This window comes from Cucumis sativus, chromosome 5 (genome assembly GCF_000004075.3).
Source record: "Cucumis sativus cultivar 9930 chromosome 5, Cucumber_9930_V3, whole genome shotgun sequence".
In the NCBI taxonomy this organism is placed as follows: domain Eukaryota; kingdom Viridiplantae; phylum Streptophyta; class Magnoliopsida; order Cucurbitales; family Cucurbitaceae; genus Cucumis; species Cucumis sativus.
Genome location: NC_026659.2, coordinates 30,192,453 through 30,218,023, shown reverse-complemented (window position 1 = coordinate 30,218,023; position 25,571 = coordinate 30,192,453). Strand labels below are relative to the sequence as shown.

The window sequence follows — 25,571 nt, the reverse complement described above, 5'->3', positions numbered from 1 at the left end:
TTCTATTAGAAAAAAAATACATAAAAGTTATTGTGCATTAACAAAATAGTATTTGTGGATTATTAAATAAATTTCAATATCTTAAAATTAAAAGACAAAGCATAATTTCAAAAAACTTAAAATATAATATCATAAAGGTCACATTCATTTTTCCTATTTTTTTTTTCCCTTTCAAAGGTATATTCTATTAGATAATCTTTTTTCTATGAAAAAGCTATATTGTATTATAGATAATTGATTAGCTAGTGTATTAATTATTAATGATATCAAAAGGACACTTTAATTAACAACCAACTATCAAATTATTACTTGCACAAACGGGGAATCTCCAAAATTGTGTCTTAAAGACCATTACTTTTTCCTTCACTCTTTCTAAAAAGGGAAACTAAATTAAAATCATAACAATTGAGATTCTTTTCATATTCTACATTATTAATACTATTTTGTAAATGATTTTACTAAATTTCTATAATCTCAAAAACACTATTATATTAAACTCTATTGCTATTTAAAAGAGATTTGATACATGTTGGCTTTGGTAAACTTTAGGTTAAAAGGATAAAAACAACATGATGCAAAAAAAAAAAAAGAAGAAGTTATCAATTAAGAAAAAAACAACAATAAACACACAAGTCATTGTACCAGAGGAAGAGAACTAGTTTGGCTCAATCAAACTAACTTGGTTGGTCAAAGTCGGGTCATCATTTGGGCCACGGGAATAGCCAAAAGCTAGTAGGTAAGTGAACTCTTCATTAGCAATTCTATTCTACAACGAATTCCTAGACTTTCTAAGATAAGCAATGACATAACCACATTGTATCGATCATAATCTAGTTCTTGTTAACTTGCAACAAATCTTTCTTTCCAAGATACAAATTTACCATTATTGCTACCTTAATGGTATGGTTTCACCTAATTTATTTGCATTTATGGATGCATTTTTTTTTTTTTAATGATTTTGAATGGGTAAAATAGTGGGTAGAAGAATTTGGAATCTTGTTTAATATTATAATGGAGTTAAAGTTAGGTGGAATATTCAAGATTGAAAAAAAAAAAATGGATTTATAAGAATAAAATAATAGTGAAGGTAAAGAAGAAAAAAGAAGATGTGGGCCAAGCCCATGGAGGAGTGTCCCACCAAATCATTCTCACATGATGAAACGTGAAATCCAAAGCCCATAAGGGGGAAGTAGCCCACGTAAGCTTTCTTCCCTTCTTCTTCATCCTCTGACTTAGCCGATTGCCATTTCCCGAATTTTTCAACTTCTCTCTCTCTTTCTATCTTTTCTTTTTTTCTTTTTTCTTTTAAGAGATGTATGTGGCCTTAAACCTCCAAATCACGCTCTCTCCACTCTGTGCTTCTTTATTATCTGTCTCCACTTCTTTGCCTTTAACCCCTTTTCCCGATTTCTTCTAACCCCATTACCTCTGTTTTTTTGGGTTTAATTTCCATTGAGGTGTTTGGATTGGTTTGGACGCCGACAAAATTCTGGGTTTCTTTTTCATCTTCAATTAACAATACCCTTTTCTCGATTTCGATCTTTTCGATCTGATTTGGGTTCTGAATTGCTGGATGTGATTGATTGAATCGGCGGAGTTTCAATCGTGGTTTTTTTTTTTTTTTTCTATTGGAATTTGATTTGAGATGGTCTATTTCCCATACTCGATCTCGGTCTGCAAGTCCGTTGACCAACCAACCGTTATGGCGAGTTCAGTGAATTTAGCCGATTCAAGTTCCAAATCAAGAAACAAAAAGATGACTGCTTCATCGACTTGTTCGAAATTCCCTGTTTGTCATCGGTCTCGATCGGCCGTTATCGATATTGTGATTTTGATTGCTGTGGTTGGTGCTTGTGGGTTTTTGTTATTTCCTTATATGAAGCTTGTGATCGTTGAATCCCTTGAGATTTTTGGGGCGATTCTGTATTTAATGGGAGAGGAAGTCTCTCGTGCTCCTTGGATTTATGGATCCATTGGACTTAGTATTTTCTGTGCATCATTAGCTGCTTGGGTTGTTTTGATTTGTACAAGCAGGAAATGTGGAAATCCTTATTGCAAAGGACTTCGAAAGGCGGCTGAATTTGATATACAATTGGAGACAGAGGAGTGTGTGAAGAACTCCACTCCATTGGTTAAAAATGGAGTGAAGAAGGGCCTTTTTGAATTGCCCCGTGATCATCACCGTGAATTAGAAGCTGAACTTAAGAAGATGGCACCTCCTAATGGAAGAGCAGTGCTCATTTTTAGAGCAAGATGTGGCTGTTCTGTCGGTAGGTTGGAAGTCCCGGGGCCTAGGAAGCAGCTGAAGAAGATCAAGAAATAGTAGTATCTATTAATAATATTGTTTAAAAAGCATATAGATAGGATATCATTACAGGTTTACTCAGTATGCGGAGAAAAATTTTCTTACTCTTGTGGGAAATTTGATGTCTCTAAATAAGCTCATGGCAGACAGGTGTAAGGAACATATACAGTTTTTAAGTAGGGAATATACAATCCTTGTTGCATCAACTCGATGTGCTCTCTTAGATCCATATTTCGTATTGCAATTCACTCCTTCGATAGGTTTGTTTTGTCATTCTGCCAAACACATTAGCTAGCATGAATCGTACTTTTTGTTGAAACATATACATGTTAGTAGATTACGATAATACTACCTGAAGGTTATAATTTAAATACAAGCTTTTTTTGGATCTCCTTTCATATAATTTTAATCACCATGTTTTCTTTTCTTCCCTGATATACACGTGTAGGTGATCAACTACTATAGATGGGCGTGATTAAGTATAATAGATGTATTTCTAGTGTATTTTGACGATTAAAGCATTGTGTGGATATGTGTGAGGCTATGTTTTTACCCGTGTAGCTTGTGTATTTTCTGTATGACAGAAGATCAGGCATCTCCTCTAGATTTAAGAGTCCTTGATGGAGTACTTGGATGAATCGAAACGTTAGAATTTTTTTGAATCCTGGGAGTCATTGATAGGATGTTTGGGGAATTGACCATTTTAACATCTCTATCTAATCTTTCTTGCAATTACAATTTATTCTTGATTTCCAACTGCTGGAACTCTTTTTCATAATTTTCTTTATATTTCTCTTGGGAATCCTTGCTGTTTGGTATTCGAGAAAATCGGTGGGCTGGAGAAACTAGGGAAAATTAGGCTTCTTTTATACTGATCGATGAACCTTATTTTGGTAATTTTGCTTTGTAATAACTAACAAATTCACTATTTGGTGAGTTGCATAGGCAAGTGACTAAACTGCATTATTCTTCCAGCTTGCTGTTGCAAACCTCTCACGCTACTTGGATTCTAGGTTACCTTCATATTTCATGGAAGGAATTTATAACTTTGCATGTTCTAGACCTGGGCTATCTATTTACATCAGCATCCGTTCATCTCATTTACATATTCTTAAGAAGACATGACTTTCTTGCATAGTCTGTTTCTGTAATAGTCTCTCTGTCTCATAAACATATGGTGTTGTCGTTGTTGCAAGGTGAAGACAACCTACCTTAACAGTTGCAGATCCATTTTAGGTGCTGATACTAACCATCCTTATTAAAGTTAAGTAAAGAACGGCCAGCATTTTTCTTTTACTTTCAGGGCAGGACTAGTCCGATGACTCATCTATCTTTAACTTGTTTGCTTTCCTTTCTACATAGATTCCCTGCTGCTTCATGCTGTAAAATTCTCATTAAGTTCTACTGTTTAGTGTTCTGTGAATTGATTTTCTGGTCAATTGTGGCTGTCTAATGAAAAGCTTTGATCAATAGGCCCATGTCTCTATCTCTATTACCTCCTATATGGGTTTGCTGTTTAACTATATTATATGTGATTTGATGATGAACTGAAGTTATTGCATCATAGGCTGGTAGAGGTTTTATTTTCTATTATTATCACATTATAAAACCAACTACTTTTCGGTTTTATGATCTGTGATAAATTTTTGATAAATGTGCATCCAACTAATGAACAAAACTATATGGTTGAAAAGTATTGTAGTGACTTTTATGGCCCCATGTTCTTGGCTGAATTGCATTCAAGTTAGGAGTAACCTCGTGTTTGAGATCTCTTAGGGACCTATAATCCATGGAAGTTCTGTAGAATCGCTGTGGTTGATTAAGGTTACATCTCGAGGAAGGTGAAACTGTTGTGTTTGGCAGTTGGGAACCTATATCTGGGAAATGGTTTGCAGGTGTAAGTTTTCTGTTCAGTGCTCATGTGTTCATATGTTTTTGTTATTTTGAATTCCTGTTTATTAAAGAAAAAGCTTGCATTGAAGAGTCTGTTGGGTTTGATCTTTATTTAGGCATTGATTGAGGTATCGGGGCATTGGCTCGGTTTAGAATCGATATGCTATCAGAGTTTTCATACCAAATGATGTGATACTTCTAGCCATTTAAAATTAGAAACCTATTGTGATGGAAATTCTGATCATCAATTACTTGAACTTTCAAAATCAGTAAGCAAAACTTTATGAGAAGGCTAACTGTGATGGAGGACTAGTAGTAGGAAAAACTGAATTCTTTACTCAAACTTTGGGCACTCTACAAGTTACATACTACATCAGGAATTACAAAAGTGAGACTCAATCAAATGGTCTAAACAAAGATGTGGATCATATTTCTGATGTCTCTTTGAATTGGTCCATAGCAAATTGGTTTGCATGGAATTGGATTCCCACTTGAGATTGAGATAGAGATTAACATAGAAGAGATTTGAATTCCTCTTTGGGTCTTGGAGGAGAGTTAAAATTCTAACAAAAGGGAAATGGAATCAGATTTCTTTCGATGGAATGGATACTCCATGTGTCATGCCAAAGAAAGGGAAAATATGAAAGAAATTTGATGCCCATATCCATGCCAATAAAGCACAAAAGAAACTATATAATAGATATAATAATATATAATAGAAAATTAGGAGATCCAATCTTCGGTTAAATTAATATTTATCTTTGATTAAATGTGGGGTAGGTAAGGTTGAAAGTCTGAATATGATGGGGATACAAAGTGTTGGATTTTTGGAGATTAATTAATGTATTGATTTTATTATGTTGAATAGTTCATGGCTTAAAATTGGGAACAACAATTCCAACACCTCTTCCATCACTAAATTTGATTTCTAAAAGGTAGATTTTGGTTTCTCTTTCAAAGTTCTTAAAAAATTAAATTAAAAGAAAACAATTCTTGTAAAACAAGTTGGGTGACCCCTTTAAAAAAGTGTGTGAATTTCTTTTCTATTTAAATCTCCATTTTCTAATTTTTATTTTCTTCTTCGTAAAAGTTGTGTAATCTTGAAGTTGATAGTACAAACATCGTATTATTTGTAATTAACAAATCTACCTTAAAAGTTGAGGAGGCAAACTCCTTGAACTAAAAGTGAACCAAACTTAATTATCATTACATAAATAATCTTTAATTCAAATATGAACAAGTTAGCTCAACTAGCATTCATATGTACATAAGGAAATGCTTATATGTATCTGATTGATTTTTCATCTTGAAAACAAAAACCTAGATCTAGATCCAATCTAGAAAAGGTTACAAGTTGTATTATAAATATCTTTTTTTAAAAAAATGTGTAAATTTAGGTGGAATCTATCAAAATTGTCGTAAACCATTCTTTAAAGTTTTAAAATAGGATAAGTTTGTAATTATATATTTTTTTATTTAATTTTCATTGTCTTAAATTTCTTTTTGTCCATTTTTGTGTTCTTGTTTCTTAAACAAATATTAGTTTTAAATTTAGGCTCTTAAATTCGAACTTAGGTTTTGAAATGGAGGGGTTATCTCTAACCCTAGCCCTAATCTTAAATAATAGTTAATGAGAGAATTATACATCTAATTAAAAATTAGAGTGAAAGTTCATTTTGTTTTTCGTTTTATATCAATTAAGGTAGGGTTATTTTAGTGATTTGACTTAAATTGATTGGATCTTCAATTGAATTTATAGATAGAATTTAGAATTTAAATGAAAGATGTTTAGAGTTAGAAATTTAAAGACTAAAGTGATAGATTATTTAAATGGAATCTTTGCAATATTAAGTTTTGAAATTGAGATGTAATCACATTTTTGTTATCAACACCGTATTAATATATAAATTGGTTTTCTTTCCCACGAAAAAATGGAAGTTGAACTACCAACAAGAAAACCGGCTCTAGGGCGGAGTACTCGATGCTCTTGCTCCTTCTTCGATCCACATTTCTTCTTCTTCCTCTTCACCGTTTTGTTTTCTATTACAATTCATGAATTGTAGTGGAACCATCACCTTCCTAATCTCTCCAGGTAACTTCCTTCACTCCCCACCATTCTAGATTTCGCAAACCTATTTCAATTTATGAACATGGAACTCCCTCTCTCCCGCTATCAAAACTATGTTTATGATCGCCTTCAATGTAACTCCACTTCCTTCTTCTCCCTGCGTTACTCAGATTCAGACCTTTTTACGAAAACTTCTTTTCTTTCTAATCCAAGAAAATACCGTAATTCATTTTGTTGGATCAAGTGTTCTTCCTTTGAACAAGGGCTACGCCCACGCCCACGGCCTCAGCCTAAACCTTCGAAACTTGATGTGGGTGATCGTAAAGAAACCCCATTGAAGGAGACCCATGTTAAGAAATCCAGTGTTGGGATCTGTAGTCAAATAGAGAAGTTGGTTTTGTGTAAAAAGTATCGAGATGCACTTGAGATGTTTGAAATTTTTGAACTGGAAGATGGTTTTCATGTTGGTTACAGCACGTACGATGCGTTGATTAATGCGTGTATTGGGTTGAAGTCTATAAGAGGAGTGAAGAGGTTGTGTAATTACATGGTTGATAATGGATTTGAACCTGATCAGTACATGAGGAACAGGGTTCTACTTATGCATGTGAAATGTGGGATGATGATTGATGCTTGTAGACTGTTCGACGAAATGCCTGCGAGGAATGCGGTTTCGTGGGGTACTATAATTTCCGGATATGTAGACTCTGGAAATTATGTTGAAGCGTTTAGATTGTTCATTTTGATGCGGGAGGAGTTTTATGATTGTGGGCCTCGTACCTTTGCTACAATGATACGGGCATCAGCTGGTTTGGAAATTATTTTTCCTGGTAGGCAATTGCATTCATGTGCAATAAAAGCTGGTCTAGGACAGGACATTTTTGTTTCCTGTGCGTTGATTGATATGTACAGCAAGTGTGGAAGCCTTGAAGATGCTCATTGCGTTTTTGATGAGATGCCTGATAAGACAATAGTTGGATGGAATTCAATTATAGCTGGTTACGCACTCCATGGCTACAGTGAAGAAGCTCTGGATTTATACCATGAGATGCGTGACTCTGGTGTTAAGATGGACCATTTCACTTTTTCTATAATTATAAGAATATGCTCGAGATTGGCATCGGTAGCACGTGCTAAGCAAGTACATGCGAGTTTAGTTCGTAATGGCTTTGGGTTAGATGTGGTAGCTAATACAGCCCTTGTGGATTTCTATAGCAAATGGGGAAAAGTAGATGATGCTAGACATGTTTTTGACAGGATGTCTTGTAGAAACATAATATCATGGAATGCTTTGATTGCTGGATATGGGAATCATGGTCATGGGGAGGAAGCCATTGATATGTTTGAGAAGATGCTTCGGGAAGGCATGATGCCAAACCATGTGACATTTCTTGCTGTTTTATCTGCTTGTAGTATTTCAGGTTTGTTTGAACGTGGATGGGAAATTTTTCAATCAATGACTAGAGATCACAAGGTTAAACCGCGTGCTATGCATTTCGCGTGCATGATTGAATTGCTAGGTCGAGAAGGGCTGTTAGACGAAGCCTATGCCCTTATAAGGAAAGCTCCCTTTCAACCAACGGCAAATATGTGGGCTGCATTGCTTAGAGCTTGTCGAGTTCATGGAAACCTAGAACTTGGTAAGTTTGCTGCTGAAAAACTTTATGGGATGGAACCTGAGAAGCTTAGTAATTATATTGTGCTTTTAAACATATATAACAGTTCTGGTAAGTTAAAGGAAGCAGCTGATGTTTTTCAGACATTAAAAAGAAAGGGCTTAAGAATGCTTCCAGCATGCAGTTGGATAGAAGTTAATAACCAGCCGCATGCATTCCTATCTGGGGATAAACACCACGTCCAAATAGAAAAAGTAGTGGGAAAAGTGGATGAATTAATGTTGAACATCTCAAAGCTTGGTTATGTACCTGAAGAACAGAACTTCATGCTTCCAGATGTTGATGAAAATGAAGAAAAGATACGGATGTACCACAGCGAGAAATTGGCAATTGCTTATGGTCTTCTAAACACTTTAGAGAAAACGCCATTGCAGATTGTGCAAAGCCATCGTATTTGCAGTGACTGCCATTCTGTGATTAAACTGATTGCTATGATAACCAAACGTGAAATTGTGATCAGAGATGCTAGCAGATTTCATCATTTCAGAGATGGGAGTTGTTCTTGTGGAGACTATTGGTGATGCTGGTAAATCTATATTGCTTACTCTTCCATTCATCATTCAATTTCATGCCTAACCTTCTGTTTTGGTTTTTCTATGGAGGCTTGAAATATGATGAGAATGCAAGTATTTATTGATCTCATTGTATTGTTACGGTAGCTTGGTATTGTTACTTTCTTTTCTCAAATGTATGCCTAATGCATAAAAACGTTTTTGAGGCTTGTGCATTTGGGAGCAACCCTCAAGGTACGGTACGATTGTAAGGTTTCAAGGCAAAAGCTCATGCTTCAATACAAGATTAGAGGTTCGATAGTTACATGATGACAAATAGTTAGATGATTGATGCTTGAACAGGATTTGTTCTCTAGGTTGTACAACTGTGTCTTTGAATTTCAAATAGTTATACGATGGGTGGAATAGTACAACTAACAAATAGTTATATGATGGCAAATAGGATCTGTTCTTTAAGTACAACTTATGTGTCCTTAAGTTTCAAATAGTTATATGATGCGTGTAATCAACTAATAGTTGTCTGCTTCAAATGTGGTCGTCCAATTTTGAATGCATTGGGACATACAACGCTGGTTGTGGTAATGGATGGATATTTGATTTTTTTCTTTTTGGTAGTTTCGTAAAATCAAAATTTTCTAATTAACTTGAGGATTATGCTTCAGCACTGGCCCTTACTCTTTAGAATTGTTGGGTATGCTTTTAAATAAGCAGAATTTTTCTTTTTCCTTACTACATTGTTTGGAGTTACTCAGTTGCGTTCTTCTATCATCAGGTTTTTGGCCTGTTCTAATTGATGACTTCGTCAAGCGCATGTACATGGTTCATCCTTGCACTAACACTTGGTCTGCTGACAATCATTATGCAGGCGGTCAGGATCTAATAAAGTCTCAAAGTTATGTGTAATTATGGAGCTCGGAATCACAGTCAGGTGTGTTTGAATATTCTCTTTGTGGTATAGATTACGTTCAACTGTCATTAAAAAAAGTATACCATTCTGCGTATTGGCTTTCCATGGAATGCAGAATGTTATATATGCCTTGTTTTACTGGTTTGAATTGTGTCAGGATTAAAGTCTTTCCCTGGTTTGAAGAGGAAATTACCTGAGGACATGCAAATGGATGTCATTGTGTCTCTGAGTGATCCTAGAACCGGCGCCATGGAGTTGAGTCCTGTTAAGAGCGTCAAGAAAAGTAGATTGATGCTTGCAGGCCAGTGAACTTGGAGAGATAAACTTACCATCAGTACTGCAGATGAGAACATAGAGATGGTTCCAAATCCCCTTGTGCTGTTGAAGGTTGTCTGTCAAGAGGTTTTACTGGACTTTTCCCGACACGTTAGTTCTTAGGATTGGACCGACCAAGAAAGGAAAGTGTCGTTCACATGAGCACGAGCAATTTATCCCTTGCGATACTTTTACAGGTTGTATGATCTACAATGTGGTTACATCTTCATTTCTGTTGTGGTACAGCATTTTTAATCAGATGAGTTGGTTTTGGCAGCAAACTAGAACAGAGGATTGATTATGTTTCTATTGAGGGAAAGAGAAATTAATGATTTGGCTTTACGTTGTAATTAGTCTGTTTCAATTCAAAGAACGAATAAGAGTGTACTGGTTTGTGCTTAATTCTAACCCTTCTTATCGTTCTATTTTGCTTTAAATGATATGATTCAACCTGGAGATTGTGTTAAGCTGTCTTCATTTGTCTTCTCTATCTTCATTTCAATCTGATGCAAAAAATGAGTTTGGATTTGCTCATTGAACATCTAAAACACTGTTTTCTCATTTGGATTGAAGAGTGTGTTTGATACACATCAAGAAACCATGACCTGATAAATTAAAGGATGATAAAAAGGCACAATGGGAATCAAACGAAAAGAAGCGACAGAGGTAAGAAAAATAGCATTATAGGACCCAAAGCATCACCCTAGGAAGAGATAAGTGGCCTCGACCTTAGCCGACCCTTGCAAAATGTCAAACTGAGACATGAGATTTTCATTCAATAAATATGATATATTGTACATTAAACTCATTTTCAATGAGGTTATAATAATGAAATGAATTCATTACATACACTTGTGAATATTGCATTCTGTTCTTCAACTTCTCTAAGGATCAACAGAACAAGAACTAATAGAAATTTGATATTTTGGATACATAGGGTACCCTGATGTTTGAACCTGGGTAACTAGAAAGAACATATAAGAAAAGGGATTTTCATTTTGTAATCAAACTTCATGAACTGATTCATTATTTACAACTTCAAAACTTGCCAAATCCCAGAAGGAGGAAGAAGAAGAAGAAGAAGAAAAAATCATGAATGGCCCAATTTGGACTTTTGAAGCTGAGGATTTGTAGTAAGTAATTTGCCGTAAGTAATCAAACAATGACACTTCCAGAAAAACCTATCAAATCAAAGGGAAAAAACTAATTGAAAAAAGACGAAAATGAAAATGAAGAAGAATCTTCAGAACTTGGATCTTGTTCTTGTTCTTGTGTTGATGAGCCATCAACTTCAACCATAATTTCATCTTGTGATTCTGAATCGGAATCCTCTGATCCATGTTCCAATCCCGACTCAACATCCATCGGTTCACCATCGTTAACCCACAAATTAACTACAACCACTCGTCCTTCACCACCTTCACCACCTTCTCCACCTTCCATATCTTCTTCTTCTTCTTCATCACCACCACCACCACCACCACCGTCCTTTCTCCGATCATCCACCGGCATCGCGAACCGACAAACCGGACAGGTTCCACGAACATTCAACCATTTCTCAATACAATCAGAATGATACATATGTTTACACGGCATCTCCCTAGCTTCCTCGTCGACTTCAAATCCATCCAAGCAAATCGCACAATCCATCCCCAATTCCGTAACCCCAACTCGAGGCATCGCATCGATCGAAGCCTTGGACGCCGGCAACGGTCCAGATTTCTCCGATAAGTCACGAAGAAGAGAATCAAGAACGTGTCCTTCGAAAACGACAACCGTTCGCGCAGCATGGTCGAGAACGACGATCTGGTTGAGGTTGGATCCGGTGGTAGTTCGAGCAAGGCCAAGGAGAAAAGGGAGAAGCATAGAAAGGGTCCGCGGAGGCGGTGGCGGTGAAGGAGAGGGAGAAGAATCGGAATCAGACATGGTCGTTTAGAGAGAAAATAGACAAAAAGGGAAGAAATCAAATAGAATTGAAGAAGAAAGAAAAAGGGTATTATATGAATAGAGAAATGAAGAAGGCGGCCACGGCGAAAAGGTGAGAAGATTCTGGAAGAAAATTCTAGGATGATGATGATGATGATGATGATGAGGTGCAAGCGGCAGAAAGGCACGGTGACCGACTTGACGGGCCACCACCGGACGCCGGTAAGGTCGGTCCCATTTATTTTGATGCCGGTGGGAAGAACACGGGGAGTCTACGCTTTCTTCTCTACGCTTATTAATAATAAATGATGATAATAATAATAATATATCTATATATATATTTTTTAGTTTTGTTATATATTTTTGTATTTGTGTCATTCTGATTGATTGATGCATTCATTCGTCCACTTGTTTGTTTCATTATTTGTGCAATTTTTTGAGTGGTTGGTAATGTTAATGTCAACTATTTTTAAAATTATTAGTCTTAATTTAATTTGGGGTTTTCTTTTATAGAAAAAAGTAATTGTAGTTTCTGTGTATTAGTTGCTGTTTTATTTTGTTAATTATAGATTCCAGCCATTCATAAATTAAGTTTGGAAAGAAGCAGAGAGGTTGATTGTTAAAAATGGGTGATTTTTACTGGATTATTCATAGTGTTAACTGTTGATTTTTAATTATTTTTTTTTAAAATTTTATGTTAATTGTTAATATTACAATTTAGAACCTACTCTTAATATTGAAACTATATCTATTTATTTATATTTCATCAATTAACTTGTTAATGTATTTACTGGTTAATGAAGGTGATTGAGGAATGGGGTTAGAGGGACTTTGACTTTAATTTGAACTTTTGATTGAGAGTTCGAATGAAATGTATTCAAGTACTTTTCCTGAGGTTTTGGATGAATAAATATTGAGACTTGGATGAACTATGCTTGAGATTGTGGATAAACTTACGATTGAGATTTTGGGACCAAGGAATTGTAAAACCTAGCTGGGACAAAAGGCACGAGGAAGTAGTAGAAAATAATATTTTGTAAAAATATCAAAGTCAACAATCAATTAAAATTCTAATTGAACGACCTAAACCAAATCATGTTGGTTGGGTTCAAGAATTGAAACCGATGAAAATATGTTTTCTATTGTTATTCTTTATTATGAATCCAACGATTTGATTTAGCCCTTGATCTATCCAAAATCGAACCGAAGTGAATTGTGCACACTACCCTAATGCCCACCTCGTTCGATCCTTAGAAGTCGGGGTCTAAGAGTCACCTCCCTCATTTTCATGGGGTCTACTTCTAAATGGGCTACCATCTTATCCTCGTGGTCAATCTGAATTGACATATCTTAATCTTTCACAGTAGCTTTAGGAAAACAAAACTTAAGAAATAAGACATTCTTTGCTTAGCGGAGCTAACCAAAACGTGGAAAAGAAAAATCCTCAACTTAAATAAATGGAAGCATTTCTTAAAAATATTTATTAATAAGAAACTCCCTTTTAACATGTGGAAAAGAAAAATGTAATACAATAGTACTATCACATTTAATTCAATTAGTATTCATCAATTTTAATGCCAAAGTTCTCCTTAATTATCTAAGTAATTTACTATATGCTTCCCTTAAATAAATTGACTTATATACCTAATCCTTGTACTAGGTAATTTGCAACCTTAAATTAATTTTAAACATTTGTCATCATTTATTTATTAGATTAAGGTAAACTTGTAAGTTAGGTCATACTAGTTTAAACATTTAAGAATAATTCAATGGATAAGCTACAATTTATTATTATTATTATTTATGTTCTATGATTTAATTTTCTACCTCATACATTTTCAAGATATATAATTTATAAAATTTTAAAGAAATAAACTCATTAATTTATATGAGAATCAAATTAAACTTGAAATCAAAGTAAAGGTGTATTAATCTTTAATTTATGATTTGGGAGTAGTCGAGATTTAATAAAATAAAACATTAATGCAAGTATGTTTACATTTTTCCACGAGTGTAAAGCAAAGTTTGTTTTTAAATAAAAAAGAAAAGAAATATGCATTTTAAAATACTAATTCAAGGTTGTGTTTAGAATATCAATAATTTTGTTACTAATAATTTTAGTCTCTTAAACTAATGATATATTACGATAGAAAAACCTATAATGAATGCAATAAAATAATTCACATACTTATAGAACATATCAATTACTATATTTTCTAACAAAAGAATTATATGACATTTTAGTATTATGGAAGGGTGGTTCTCTTATGTTGTGTGTAAGATATCATACAATATGTCCTAACAAGAATAGTAATAATAATAAAAGTCACATTAACTAAGCAAAAGAACACATAGAAATTGGTAATCATGTTAGAGAAAGTGTGTGCAAGAAAGATATTTCACTAATATCAATGAGTTGGACAGTTACAACGATATACTTATCAGTAGATTCTCAAGCTTACAAAACACTTGTAGAGCTAACTCACAAGATATCTAGGCTCTCCCTACATGTTACTTTTCTCTTCAATACTTAAGCTCCCATAAAGTGAATAAAACTCTATTTTGATGTATCTTTCTTGTTTGTTTGTGAACTCTCTTCACCTATGAAACATAGGTTCCACCAAGTTAATGAAAACTCTCTTCTCTAATAAGTAGGCTTTAGGTTCCCTCTAAAGTAGTTCAGTTCAAATACAAACTTCTTTCAAATAACCTCTAAGAACAACTCAAAAATATATGCAACAATCGTAGCAAAAATACCTTGAGTTTAAAAAGTCACAACCAAACGAAGAAAATATCGCGATTGATTTTACAAGTTAGATAAAATAACAATTTATTTTCATGCATTCTTCATAAATGATAACATTCCAATGCAACCAAAACACACTCATACTTAATTTCCATCAATCTTATTCCACTATACAATCACTAAGTTTTGAGTTTAATTTCATTTTAGTCTATAAGTTTCAAAATGTTACAATTTTAACTTTCATATTTAAATTTTGTTTAATTTGTTTATGGTTCAAAATTTAAACTTATATCTACAATTTTTAGTAATGCTTACTTTAAGTATGAATGAAAACAAAAACTTAGGAGCAATCATCAATAAGTTGAAGTTGGTTTTTTTTTTTTTTTTTGACAAAATCATCACTGAACCAACCATAATCGATTTAGTAATCGACCTCAACTTCAATTAGTAATCGTTGGTCGGTCGGTCGGTCGGTCGGTTAGTCGATTTTTGTTCGTTTAACACTTATAAATATTTTTTTGAAAATTCTCGATTTGAAACTTTTCGAAATCGTAATTGACCCCGACCGACTCCTTTTGTTTTCTGTTGTGAGTCGGTCGGCCCGATTTTTCAGTCTATCATGCTCACCTCTATAAATATGTGAATGATAAAATTTTAGAATTAAATTAAAACCAAACCCTAAGGGGGTGTTTGACCTTCAACTATGAATGAGTGGAGTGAGCTATTGAACTTATTTCTCATATGTCATTATTCATAACTCTTCAATTTCAATATTTTTATATTATAATAACCAAACTATAATTATGTGCACGGAGTACTCTAAATACAAACTATATTAAATACATATTATAATAACTCACTAAACATCATTTAGATGTATCAAATCCTAAACAAAATGAATTTTTTTTTTTTTGAAAACTTAACAACAAATAGAAAATATATAGAAGAGGAATTGTGTGAAGGCATGACATAATGTTTAGAAAGAGAATAAAAAGCAAAACCAAAAGGGCAAAGAACTGAAGGAGAAAGAAAGAGAATCAAGAAGAGCTTCTAATCTTAGTTGAGGTCTAAATTTTTCTTCTTCAACTTTTTCCCTCAACAATCTTTAAACTTCCATGACTTCCCTTCTGGGTTTCTCGCATATGAATCGCTTCGACATCGTCCAGATTTATCGACAATATTGTGGTAACAACTTCCTTCTCCTTCCCCCACTCTTTCAACTTTTCGATTCCGCCCCTTTTCTCTTCAATTCTTCCTAAAACCCTTACAATCTTACTCTCTTGCAATCTTTATTTGTAGATATCTATCTTCGGTATGCTAAAAATCTGGATGCTTTTATTTCTTTTTTGAAAAGATGGGTTATTTGCTATGTGGGTTTGGATGCTTAATAAGTTTTGGTACCTTTTATTTTTCGGGTCCTGCATTAATAATTTGGATGATAAAGAGTGTAAAGATTCAGTTTATGGGTGTTTTTTTTAAGGGTCAATGTCCATTTTATGTTTTGGTCAGTTAGCTTCCTAAGAAAATTATGAATTAAATTTATCGAAACGTTTGAGTTTTTACTTAATCGTTGCGGACAGATGAAACTAATATTGTTTTGGATGACAGAAAACGAGAGTAAAAGGAACTGAGAAAATGTGGGGTTAATGGAGCTAAGTGGAAACATTAAATTTTACTCAAAGAAAGACAAGTAGTATCATGTTCTGGCTCTTAATTGTTTTGAATCAAGTTAGTTATATCATATGAGGTTATCATGTGCTTGGGTTTCTTCTGGTTTCTGAGCACGTCAAGGTTTGCTATTTTAGTTTGATTGTATTGCCGCTTCGTTGTCATGAAAAAAAGATCACAATTCTGATTTTTGAAATCTCCCTCGTTGGTTAGACTATGAATTAATGAACTTAGTCTGATGTGCTTTGTGTTAGCAACTCAAATTAGCCATATAATGGAGTTTTAACTTATTTACTAACTTGTGTATAGATATTCGATCTCAAAATGGCTATCATGGGAATGAAGACTCTGGAAATGCTGAAACACAAATGTGTAAAAGTTCGAAGCAGGCACTTGCAGAGCTCTTAATATATGTGCAATCTTCACTGCAGATGGGGTATATCCCTCAAACCGACACTGTATATGTTGCGATGCTTTGTTATTTGTACTCTATGCCAAATGGACCATGATAGGCTGGGGATTTACAGAATTACGACTCGATATCTTTTGCCTTCCAATATAAGACGTTTTCCAAACATTTTTAACTGAAAGATGTGTGAAACTAAGTTAGTTTATCAATTCAATTATCAAATGAAAAATAATTTTTAATATAATAATTCATAGACATTGATGCTTGCTAGTTTGATTGTTTTAGTTCTGGTTTGGTCTAGTATTTTTCTTGCAGTTCAATAAAAAGGAATGACACGTGGAGAAAAACTAAGCGTGCCAAATTCACAACAGGATAAATGAGGCCATTCCGAATCATTTTTGTTCCTTTGTAGCTTTACATCATAAGAAGTTCTTCTCATATCAATCCAGGTTATCTGAAAAGTAAAAATTACTTTTGCAGGAACTCAGTTGTTTATGAACTATCGAAGCTGATGTCATATCTAAACTTTATGGTAATCTTCTTCCTATCAGATTTCTTGGTTTCATACTCTACTCTAGCTTCCTTTAATTTGGCAAGCTTTTGGTATTAGCTGGTGGCAATATTAAATTTTTGTACTTTGGATTTTGACAATTTTATTCTGTAGGTAGACTTCTCAGAATTTTCACGCTTCTACGAATTTGTTTTTTTTGTGTGTCGGGAGAATGGTCAAAAAAATATCAGTAAGATTCCTTCTTTAGATTTGGATATTAAAATATGTATTAGTTTCCTAACATGAAAGATAACATGAATGTGCATTGGATAAGTTGTTTCTCTTACATTCTGATATATTTTTTTCACTTACTTATTTGAACTACAGCTGTTAGTATGGCTGTTAGAGCGTGGAGATTAGTTTTGGATGGGAGATTTCGGTTACTTAATCAATGGTGTGACTTTGTTGAGGTATTCTTTTGCCCCTTCTCTTTCTTTCCTTTTCTTTAAAATTTAAGGACACAATGTACAACCTATAGAAAGCTCTTGTTCAAAATAGTTATTTTCCTTTTTGTTGAGGTACCCTTTTCCCTTTTCTCATTTATTCTGTCAATTAGGCATAATGATAATAATCAGGAAATCAGAATTTCTACGTAAAGTCATTTTCATCAACTTGCGCTTATGGGGCCTAACAAATATGAAACATTTGTACATGCTAAATAACCATGAATGAAAATTTTAATGTAGTTGCCATCTGCAGAGACATTTGGATAGATGTTCATAGATATATCTTACACAAATGCATGCATTTGTCTCAATGTTTGAAGCAGATGAATTTGGTAAATTTTGATAATTTTTGTACCTAAGCTAAATCGACCAAATTTCTTCTGTCTGGTTTTGTGAATTTATATTATTTTTTGGTGTTTTATTCTTCAACTCATCCCTTGGATTAGTAGTGCCACTTATCTCAAGGGTTCTGATGCATTTGAGTTCTATAGAACAATCAGCGACACAATATTTCTGAGGATACTTGGCAGCAAGTCTTGGCTTTCAGCCGCTGTGTACATGAAAATCTGGAAGGGTATGATCCCGAAGGTATTTGTTTTATTTTTTATTTTTATTTAATGGAAATAATCTTTTAGATATTATTTAAATTAAGAATGTTAAGACATTGGAATTACGCTACGTAATCATTCTCCTTAATTTTTGAAGTTGTTTCACTGATGCAATTGAATTCTATCGTACTAAGAACTAAAAAGTATATTTTGTCCATTTATATAAGAAAAATATAATGCTTCACTTTCATGTTTTCTTGTTTAACCTTCTGTTTCTGTTCTTCTATGGAGGGCTTGAAATATGAAGAGAATGCAATTATTAATTGATCTCATTATATATGCTCGCTTGGTATTATTGTTTTGTTTTCTCTTTCTCAAGTGTCAAGTGTGTGCCTAATGCCTTAAAACGTTTTTCTGGCTTGTGCATTTGGGGGGCGAGCCTCAAGGTACGGTAGAGTTGTAAAAAGCTTTCAAGGCAAAAGATCATGCTTCAATACACTGATATTAGAAGATTGATAGTTATATCAATATGATGGTTACGACCTTACTTGAACAGGGTTTGTTCCATAGGGTGTATAATTGTGTCTTTGAGTTCCAAATAGTCATATAATGGTGGAATAATGCAACTCACAGATAATGGCGCTATGATCTTACTTCAATAGGATTTGTTCTATAGGTTGTACATGTAATCTGTGTCCTTGAGTTTCAAATAGTTATATAATGAGTGGAATAATACAACTAGCAGTTTTTGTTGGCCCATCCTTCCAGTATGGTAAACCAATTTTGAATTTGTTGGCTATACAACAAAGGTTGTGGTAATTGGTCAAGTGGTAAAAAGAGAGACATAGTCTCAATAACTAGCTAAGAGGTCTTGGGCTCAATTCGCCTTAGGTTTAATTTTTTATAAGTTTCTTTGACACTCAAATGTTGAAGGGTTAGACGGATTATCCTGTGAGATTAGTCGAGGCGCACATAAATTGACTTAAACACTTACGGATATAAAAAAGGTACTTCTGTCACTAAAGCTTATGAAAAATACAAAAAACTAAAGTTAAAGAAGAGCTTCATAGTTTTTCAAAGGGGGGATACTTGATTTTTTCCCGGTACTTTTAGTTTTATATTATAAAAATTTTCTAATTAATTTGAGGATTATGGATCACTACTGTTGGAGAAAGACCCTCCACTCTATCCCTTACTCTTTTGAAATGTTGGGTATGCTTTAAAATAAGTAGAATGCTCATCTTTTCTTAATGTAATGTTTGTAGTTACTCAGTTGTGTTTTTCTATCAGGTGCTTGGCCTGTTCTCATTGATGACTTCGTCGAGCATATGTACAGGTTCGTTTGTTGAGGATTTTACAGATGCAATGAGTTTGAAGTTGAATGTAGATAAATTGTTCTTTTTTGCATATCATTTTAAGCCCATGGTGTCTTGTACTAACACTTGGTCTACTGATAATCATTGTGCAGGCGCTCAGGATCTAATAAAGTCTCGAAGTTATCTTGTAATTGTGGAGACTCAGAAGAGTCAGGTGTATTTGAAGATTCTCTTTCGGGTATGGATTCAACTGTCAGGAAAAAAATGTACTGTTTTACATTTGGGACTTCCATTGGAAGCAGAATGTTATATAAAGCCTTGTTTTACTGTTGTATTGTATCAGGATTAAAGTTTTTCCCTGGGTTGAAGAGGAAATTACCTGAGGACATGCAAATGGACGGCATTGTGTCTCCGAGTGATCCTAGAACCAGTGCCATGGAGTTTACTCCTGTTACGAGCGTCAAGAAAAGTAGATTTATGGCTTGCAGGCCAGTGAACTTGGAGATAAACTCACCATCATGTACTGCAGCTGAGAACATAGAGATGGTTCGACATAATAGTACAGTAGGTTCCAAATCCCCTTGTGCTGTTGAAGGTTGCCTGTCGAAAGGTTTTGCTGGGCTTTTCTCAACACGTTTGTTCTTAGGATTGGATCAAGAAAGGAAAGCGTCGTTCACGTGAGCACAAGCCACTTATCCTAAGTAAGTGATGTTTGCAGGTTGTATGGTCTACAATATGTGGTTATATCTTTCATTTTTGTCGTAGCACAGCATTTTTAATCAGACGAGTTGATGATTTGGCAGCAAACTAGAACAAAAGGTTTGGCTATATTTCTAATGAGGGAAAAGAAATTAATGATTTGGCTTTACGTTGTAATTAGTCTGTTTCAATTCAAAGAACAAATAAGAATCTACATAGTTTGTCTTATTCTATACCCTTCATACTATTCCATTTGGCTTTAAATGATATGATTCAATTTGGAGATTGTGTTAAGCTGTCTTCAATGTCTTCTCTTTGTTTCCATCTGTTACGATAATCAGTTTAGATTTGCTCCTAGACATCTAAAAACACAGTTTTTCCTACCTTCCAATTTCATTACTTAGTATAAAATAACTCAATTTTAATAAGTTTTGTTATTCCAAACACAAACTTTTCTAGATTTTAATAGATTGAACTCAAACTTTATAATTCAACTATATATTTAAATAAAAAAGAAACAAACGAGTTTGTCACTTCGTAAATCTTAATAAGTTACTTGTTATTTAACATAAAGATCAAAACAGAGGTGGAGCAGTGTAAATTCAGCCATAAATAAAACACTAAAAAAAGTTGATAGCAGAAGCAAAAATAGATGGAATTGTTTCTAGTGAAGCAAAAATAGATGGGACTGTTTCTAGTGCCATTACAAAGTGAATTTTCAGTTTCTAAGATGGACCAAATTGAGCATAAGGGAAAAGGATAGCTTGGAAATTGCATCTTCTTATAAGGGGACAGTCCACAATATGAATGGCATTATCATTGTATTTGAAGCAAAGGAAGATGTTGGAGAGCAAAGGAATTTGTTTGTATGATTTGCATTCCACTTGTGGAGTATGTCCTGTTGCATCTCTAATGGCATCACTTATGTTTTCTAAGTCATACACCTCTCCAAATGGAAAGATTCCTGCATCCCAAACCATTTCATTAACATTAAAAACACATAATATAATAGAGCTAAGTTTTGTAATGATTTCTAGAAAGCAAAGTCTAAGTAGTTGAAAAGAACTTATTCATTGACCTAATAACATAGGATGCTATTATGTTAGGTGAGATTCTTTGGCATTTAATATATTGTTTGTAACTTTCGTTTGTTTCGAAATACATTTTGTTGTCTCTGTAGATAATTGTTTAAACTTTTGAAAATGATTTTGAACGTGTAAATCTATCATTAATGATCTGAAGAAGATATGACATATAAGTTAAAAGAATGATATACTTGCTCATACATAGTGTGATTTTAAATCAAAGGACATAATCGACATAAACAAAAACAAAAGTGAAAAGAAGTTAAGAAAGTAACAAGATTTAAACTGTATATAACACCCTAGAACTGAAATAGACCTAGGGGAGAGAGTTGGCTTGAGCTTTGGACAAAGCTCAACATGCTCGATCTCATTGTAGCAAAGTATTTAGTGAGGCGTGCCATGCTTTATGCCCCAACCCAAAGCATGACTCTATGCCTAAAATGGATCCAAGGGAGATGCTCGATCTCATACGGGTGTGTTTAAGCTGGATAATCTAGGATGATTACTTCTATAAACGCATCTTTGTAACTAAAGGAGGAGTAAGCTCATTTTGATTCTCAAATTCTAAAGTTTTCACACTACTTTACTCTTAACTGTAAGCATAAGAGTTTGTGTAGCACTACAACGATGTGCAAGTTTCTTTTTGTTTTGCTAGTCATATTCTTTTCCTCTCAAAACAAATTTATTGTTGTTACCAAGTGAAAGGCCACAACTCTTTTTCCTATCCGAATTTTGGCATCAACACAACTCTGGTGAAATAATAAATAGCATACTTTCTTTATAGTTCTTTTGCACTTGTCTTTGTCATCTAATTGAGCACATGTTTGAAAAGTTAGCCCTACTATCTGTTATCACATCAAGATGACCATGCTTGTATTTCTTCCAAAGGTTATTGAATCCTTTATATGTTCTTTCTCGATCTTCCTATCTTTCTCCATTATCTCAAAATAGTTGGTACCTTAACTCACCACATTTTTCTCCACAATATTAACAATAAACTAGTATAAGGACAACTTACAACAATTTTCAAAACTTGAAGAGAATTAACAAGTATTATGGGTAAACATAAACTCATTTCCCTTACCAAGGACAAGTGGACTATTTTTCAAATGGAAGATCAAAGTTTTGTTCAAATCTTGAAACAGTACAAACCTCTGTTTGCTAAGATAGTGAAGATATCAAAAGTTTGCTTAAGCTTGAGTGCAGTTTCAAAGAATGCGTGTTGAGTTAGCAATGGCTGTGAACAGATTCCATGGTTTTCCCACTCTTTCCTCCATATTTCTTCATTCTCTTCCACCTCAAGTGATGGCCATTCTCTATCTAACTCAGTTTTCAGGTCCAACATCTATTAAAAAGAACATCATAATGAATTTGAATCATATCAACCCCTCTTTATTAATCTCTCTGTGCAGCAAAAAATACCTTTGAAGAATCAAAACTTGTTCCAATTTTGCAATTGGGAATCCCATAAGAAGAAGGCCGGAAACCATTAATACTGAAAGTGGGTATTGCTGGTTTTTGACAAGGCCTCAAATTGCATAAAGAAACCTGCCACTAATGCTTACAATACAGCCACAAATAAGAAAAGTGATCATAAGATAAACCCAAATGGGAAGAACACAATTTTGATTACCTGTTGAACAAGGTAAAAAAACTCATATTCTCCGTTGCCTTCTGAAAACAGCTGTAAACAAAAGGGGGGTGGGCTAATTTGGTCAACTTTGAATAGAAATAAACAAAATTTTATGATTAAATTACCTGAGAAGAGTTATATGATGCAATGTTTTGACATGATATGGTTATACCAAGAAGCTGGAAAAGGAGAAAGAGAATGAGCATTGGAGTAGAACAGTTGGGATGGATTTTCATGGCAGTTTGGTGATGAAACTTCATTTGTATACTCCAATTTCTTAGGCCAAAAGAGATAAGATAATGAAGTTTGGGGGACTCAAATTTATAGGCCAAAACCTTTCTTCTGTAGCTTCAATTTAATGGTCTGCTGATTTGACACCTAATATTAAGGTTTGCTTTATACTAATTATTATCGTGGCAATTACAATTGAGTTAATGTAACGAGGAGAAACTTCCTTAAGGGATGACTATTTGTTTTTGGCAGAGTATTCGGTCATTCTAGTTTTTGAATTTTTTTGGGTTAAATTTGACTGGTTAGAGTAGTTAGTTAACATTTTCAATGTCACTTTCCATTGAGTAATGAAAATGTTCGACTTTCCTTAAGTCATTTTCTTTATCGAGGAGACGAAGAGTTGAGATTATCATATGGTTTTCTTATATTTATTGTAGCTAAAGTATGCAGTGGCACTATGTTGCATTGTAACATAACGAGTTTAGAAGGGGACATGAATAAACTAACGTGGTTAAGAAAAAGTTAAAAGAATTGAAAATCACAACCCTTACCAAGAGTATACACCTCCATTTTCAGTCGTTCAATCATAAAAACTCAAAAAATTCAAAGATGACTTTGTCGTGTAACAAAGGATACATGAAAATGCCAATAAGTTTATCCACTAAGTGTCTTGTAATGAATGTAGATTGTTAGAGAGTGTTTTCTGACTTTTGGATTGTATTGTTAGTTTTAAAAAAATCCATGAGGTTATTGTTAGTGTAACTTCTCCTATAATTTGAGGTTATTAACTATAATAAATATGCAGGTAGGTATAATTGTTGACACAGTAATTGAGAATTAAATCCTTAAAGTTAAGTTTGTAAACCATCTCCAACCAATAGAAAGGACTTCCTTTAATGTGTTTACTTAAATGACATCTAATTCCATGCATTGTAAACCAAACTGTAGGGTTTCTAAAATCTTTGTTACTTTCCCAAGAGTGGAAATGGTGATGGGTCCTATCATATGACACATTACACTATTTACTATTTAGCAAAGTGTATAAAATATGAGTGTCGATTCAAATAATTTGAGTTATCTTTATTTGTTTTTAGTTTGGGAAAATTATCTTTTGTCTTCGAGTATTGAAAACTATTCAATTGGTTTCTGAGTGAGATTGATAAGATTGAAATTAAAGATAAGTGCAAGAGAGTGGTTGGTTACGCATAGAAGGAGGTAAAACGAGAGATAGCAAGAGCGATACTAGCGACAGCAAGAGAGAGAGAAAGACTTAGTGAGAACGAAACATAGCAAAATAACTAGGCATCTAGAGGAAATGATAGTGAGAACGAGCAATTTTGTAATTGCATATTGCATTGATGTTCAATTTCTTTTACAACTTAATGACAAATGTTTTCTTGCTTTGCAGACGACAGAAAAATGACTACTTGTTCGATACGAAGGTGATTAAGATGAGAACCAAAGTTTGTATGTTGGAAGCAAATTGACAAGAATTATTGTGTCTATTACATTGAAGTATGAAGAACTTAAAGCATACATCTACAGAATTACAAACATTAGTTCTTTAGACTTTGTCATCATAATGAGAGTTAAATATAAAGCTAGAGTATGAAGGCCTTCCTCAGTATATTATAAGGAACAATGGTGATGTTCGCTTTCTCCCTTTCTAGAAAGATCTTTGTAGAGTTCAATTATTTGTAACATTAAAATCGTATCATGATGAAAATTTGAGAACAAGTTCTGAAAATATGAGTTATGATGATGCGTGTGTAGCAAACAATACAAGGAATCGTATAAGTTTTGTTGAGAAGAAGATGACATTTCATTGTCAACAGACAATGTACCATCAACGTTATCACTAGACAACGAGCGCACTAATCAATGGAAATCAATAAGAGGAACACCAAACGCAACCAACCAGTGTAGTAGCGAGATATTAGGAGGGTTGAATTCACCATATTGTAGCACTTCAAACAAGCGTGGTACATTAGTAGCTGGTCATAAGAAACCATGTGAACTAGACTATATGGAGTGTGTTATCCCAGGTCAGTATAGTCCTTCAGGGTGTTTGGTGTGCAAGTTCATAATTAAATGTCTGTGGGCTTATTTGATAAGTTTGGGATGCAGGAATTGAGTGAAGAAATTGGTAATCTAGATTTCTAATGTTTATGTTTGGGGAACTTGTTTTGAATTCTCAAGCTTAGCTAATCTGTTTTTTTTTCTTTTCTTTTTTGTCAATTGTACAAACTAAATTTATTATGTAAAAAATATTTAATTGATTTTTTACATATTTAGTACACATAATTAAATTTCGTAACTTATTAATTTTCATGACAATAATGTAAAAACAAAAAAGTTTAACGTTCAATAACAATAATTTTGATTACAATTGCAGTAAATGGTCTAATTAAGAATATTACAAACTATTCACAAAATATAATAAGTTATGTAATCGGATGGAATTTACAAAAGTTTCAATTAAGCAAAACATTAGAAAGTGTCTAATAGCTAAGTTTCAAAATAAGCATAGGAAAAGGGTCATGCAAAAGTGAAAGTCAGGTAGAGTTACATTTAGTGATAGTTATGGTTATCTTTCTATGATGTATATGCAATATAATATTTAAACTGCCTTTATCAA

The 25,571-nt window shown here is 33.7% G+C and overlaps 5 protein-coding genes across 8 annotated transcripts; 3 read left to right on the top strand and 2 right to left on the bottom strand.

Annotated features, from left to right (window-relative positions):
* Positions 1–1,224: 1,224 nt before the first annotated feature.
* On the top strand, positions 1,225–2,676 carry LOC101215142 (uncharacterized protein At5g19025). The gene has a single exon (XM_004148654.3). It carries the CDS (start codon positions 1,646–1,648, stop codon positions 2,321–2,323), a length of 678 nt encoding a protein of 225 aa, XP_004148702.1. The 5' UTR covers positions 1,225–1,645; the 3' UTR covers positions 2,324–2,676.
* A 3,208-nt stretch (positions 2,677–5,884) lies between these two features.
* On the top strand, positions 5,885–10,143 carry LOC101214905 (pentatricopeptide repeat-containing protein At5g50390, chloroplastic). Of its 3 annotated transcripts, none has more exons than XM_004148653.3 (3): positions 5,891–8,468; positions 9,227–9,382; positions 9,519–10,143. In XM_004148653.3, exon 1 carries the CDS (start codon positions 6,343–6,345, stop codon positions 8,461–8,463), a length of 2,121 nt encoding a protein of 706 aa, XP_004148701.1. In that variant the 5' UTR covers positions 5,891–6,342; the 3' UTR covers positions 8,464–8,468; positions 9,227–9,382; positions 9,519–10,143. The 3 variants fall into 3 exon arrangements, with proteins under 3 accessions (XP_031740898.1, XP_004148701.1, XP_031740897.1); XM_031885037.1 differs by having other exon boundaries at positions 5,892–8,468; positions 9,320–9,382; XM_031885038.1 differs by lacking the exons at positions 9,227–9,382; positions 9,519–10,143 and having other exon boundaries at positions 5,885–7,906; positions 8,026–8,223.
* A 736-nt stretch (positions 10,144–10,879) lies between these two features.
* On the bottom strand, positions 10,880–11,602 carry LOC101217305 (E3 ubiquitin-protein ligase MPSR1). Its single transcript, XM_011657977.1, has one exon. The coding sequence runs from the start codon at positions 11,600–11,602 to the stop codon at positions 10,880–10,882; it is 723 nt and encodes a 240-aa protein (XP_011656279.1).
* Positions 11,603–15,305: 3,703 nt separating this feature from the next.
* On the top strand, positions 15,306–20,278 carry LOC101214663. The gene is made up of 9 exons (XM_004148652.3): positions 15,306–15,533; positions 16,326–16,452; positions 16,906–16,957; positions 17,090–17,165; positions 17,303–17,385; positions 17,913–18,009; positions 19,260–19,305; positions 19,438–19,523; positions 19,629–20,278. The coding sequence occupies exons 1-9, from the start codon at positions 15,464–15,466 to the stop codon at positions 19,964–19,966; spliced, it is 975 nt and encodes a 324-aa protein (XP_004148700.1). The 5' UTR covers positions 15,306–15,463; the 3' UTR covers positions 19,967–20,278.
* Positions 20,279–20,510: 232 nt separating this feature from the next.
* LOC101214423 (ribonuclease 1) lies at positions 20,511–22,993 on the bottom strand. Of its 2 annotated transcripts, none has more exons than XM_004148651.2 (5): positions 22,828–22,993; positions 22,703–22,753; positions 22,492–22,623; positions 22,222–22,414; positions 20,511–20,948 (listed from the first exon to the last, which is right to left on the bottom strand). In XM_004148651.2, the coding sequence occupies exons 1-5, from the start codon at positions 22,960–22,962 to the stop codon at positions 20,710–20,712; spliced, it is 750 nt and encodes a 249-aa protein (XP_004148699.1). In that variant the 5' UTR covers positions 22,963–22,993; the 3' UTR covers positions 20,511–20,709. The 2 variants fall into 2 exon arrangements, with proteins under 2 accessions (XP_004148699.1, XP_011655995.1); XM_011657693.2 differs by having other exon boundaries at positions 22,492–22,617.
* Positions 22,994–25,571: the final 2,578 nt, after the last annotated feature.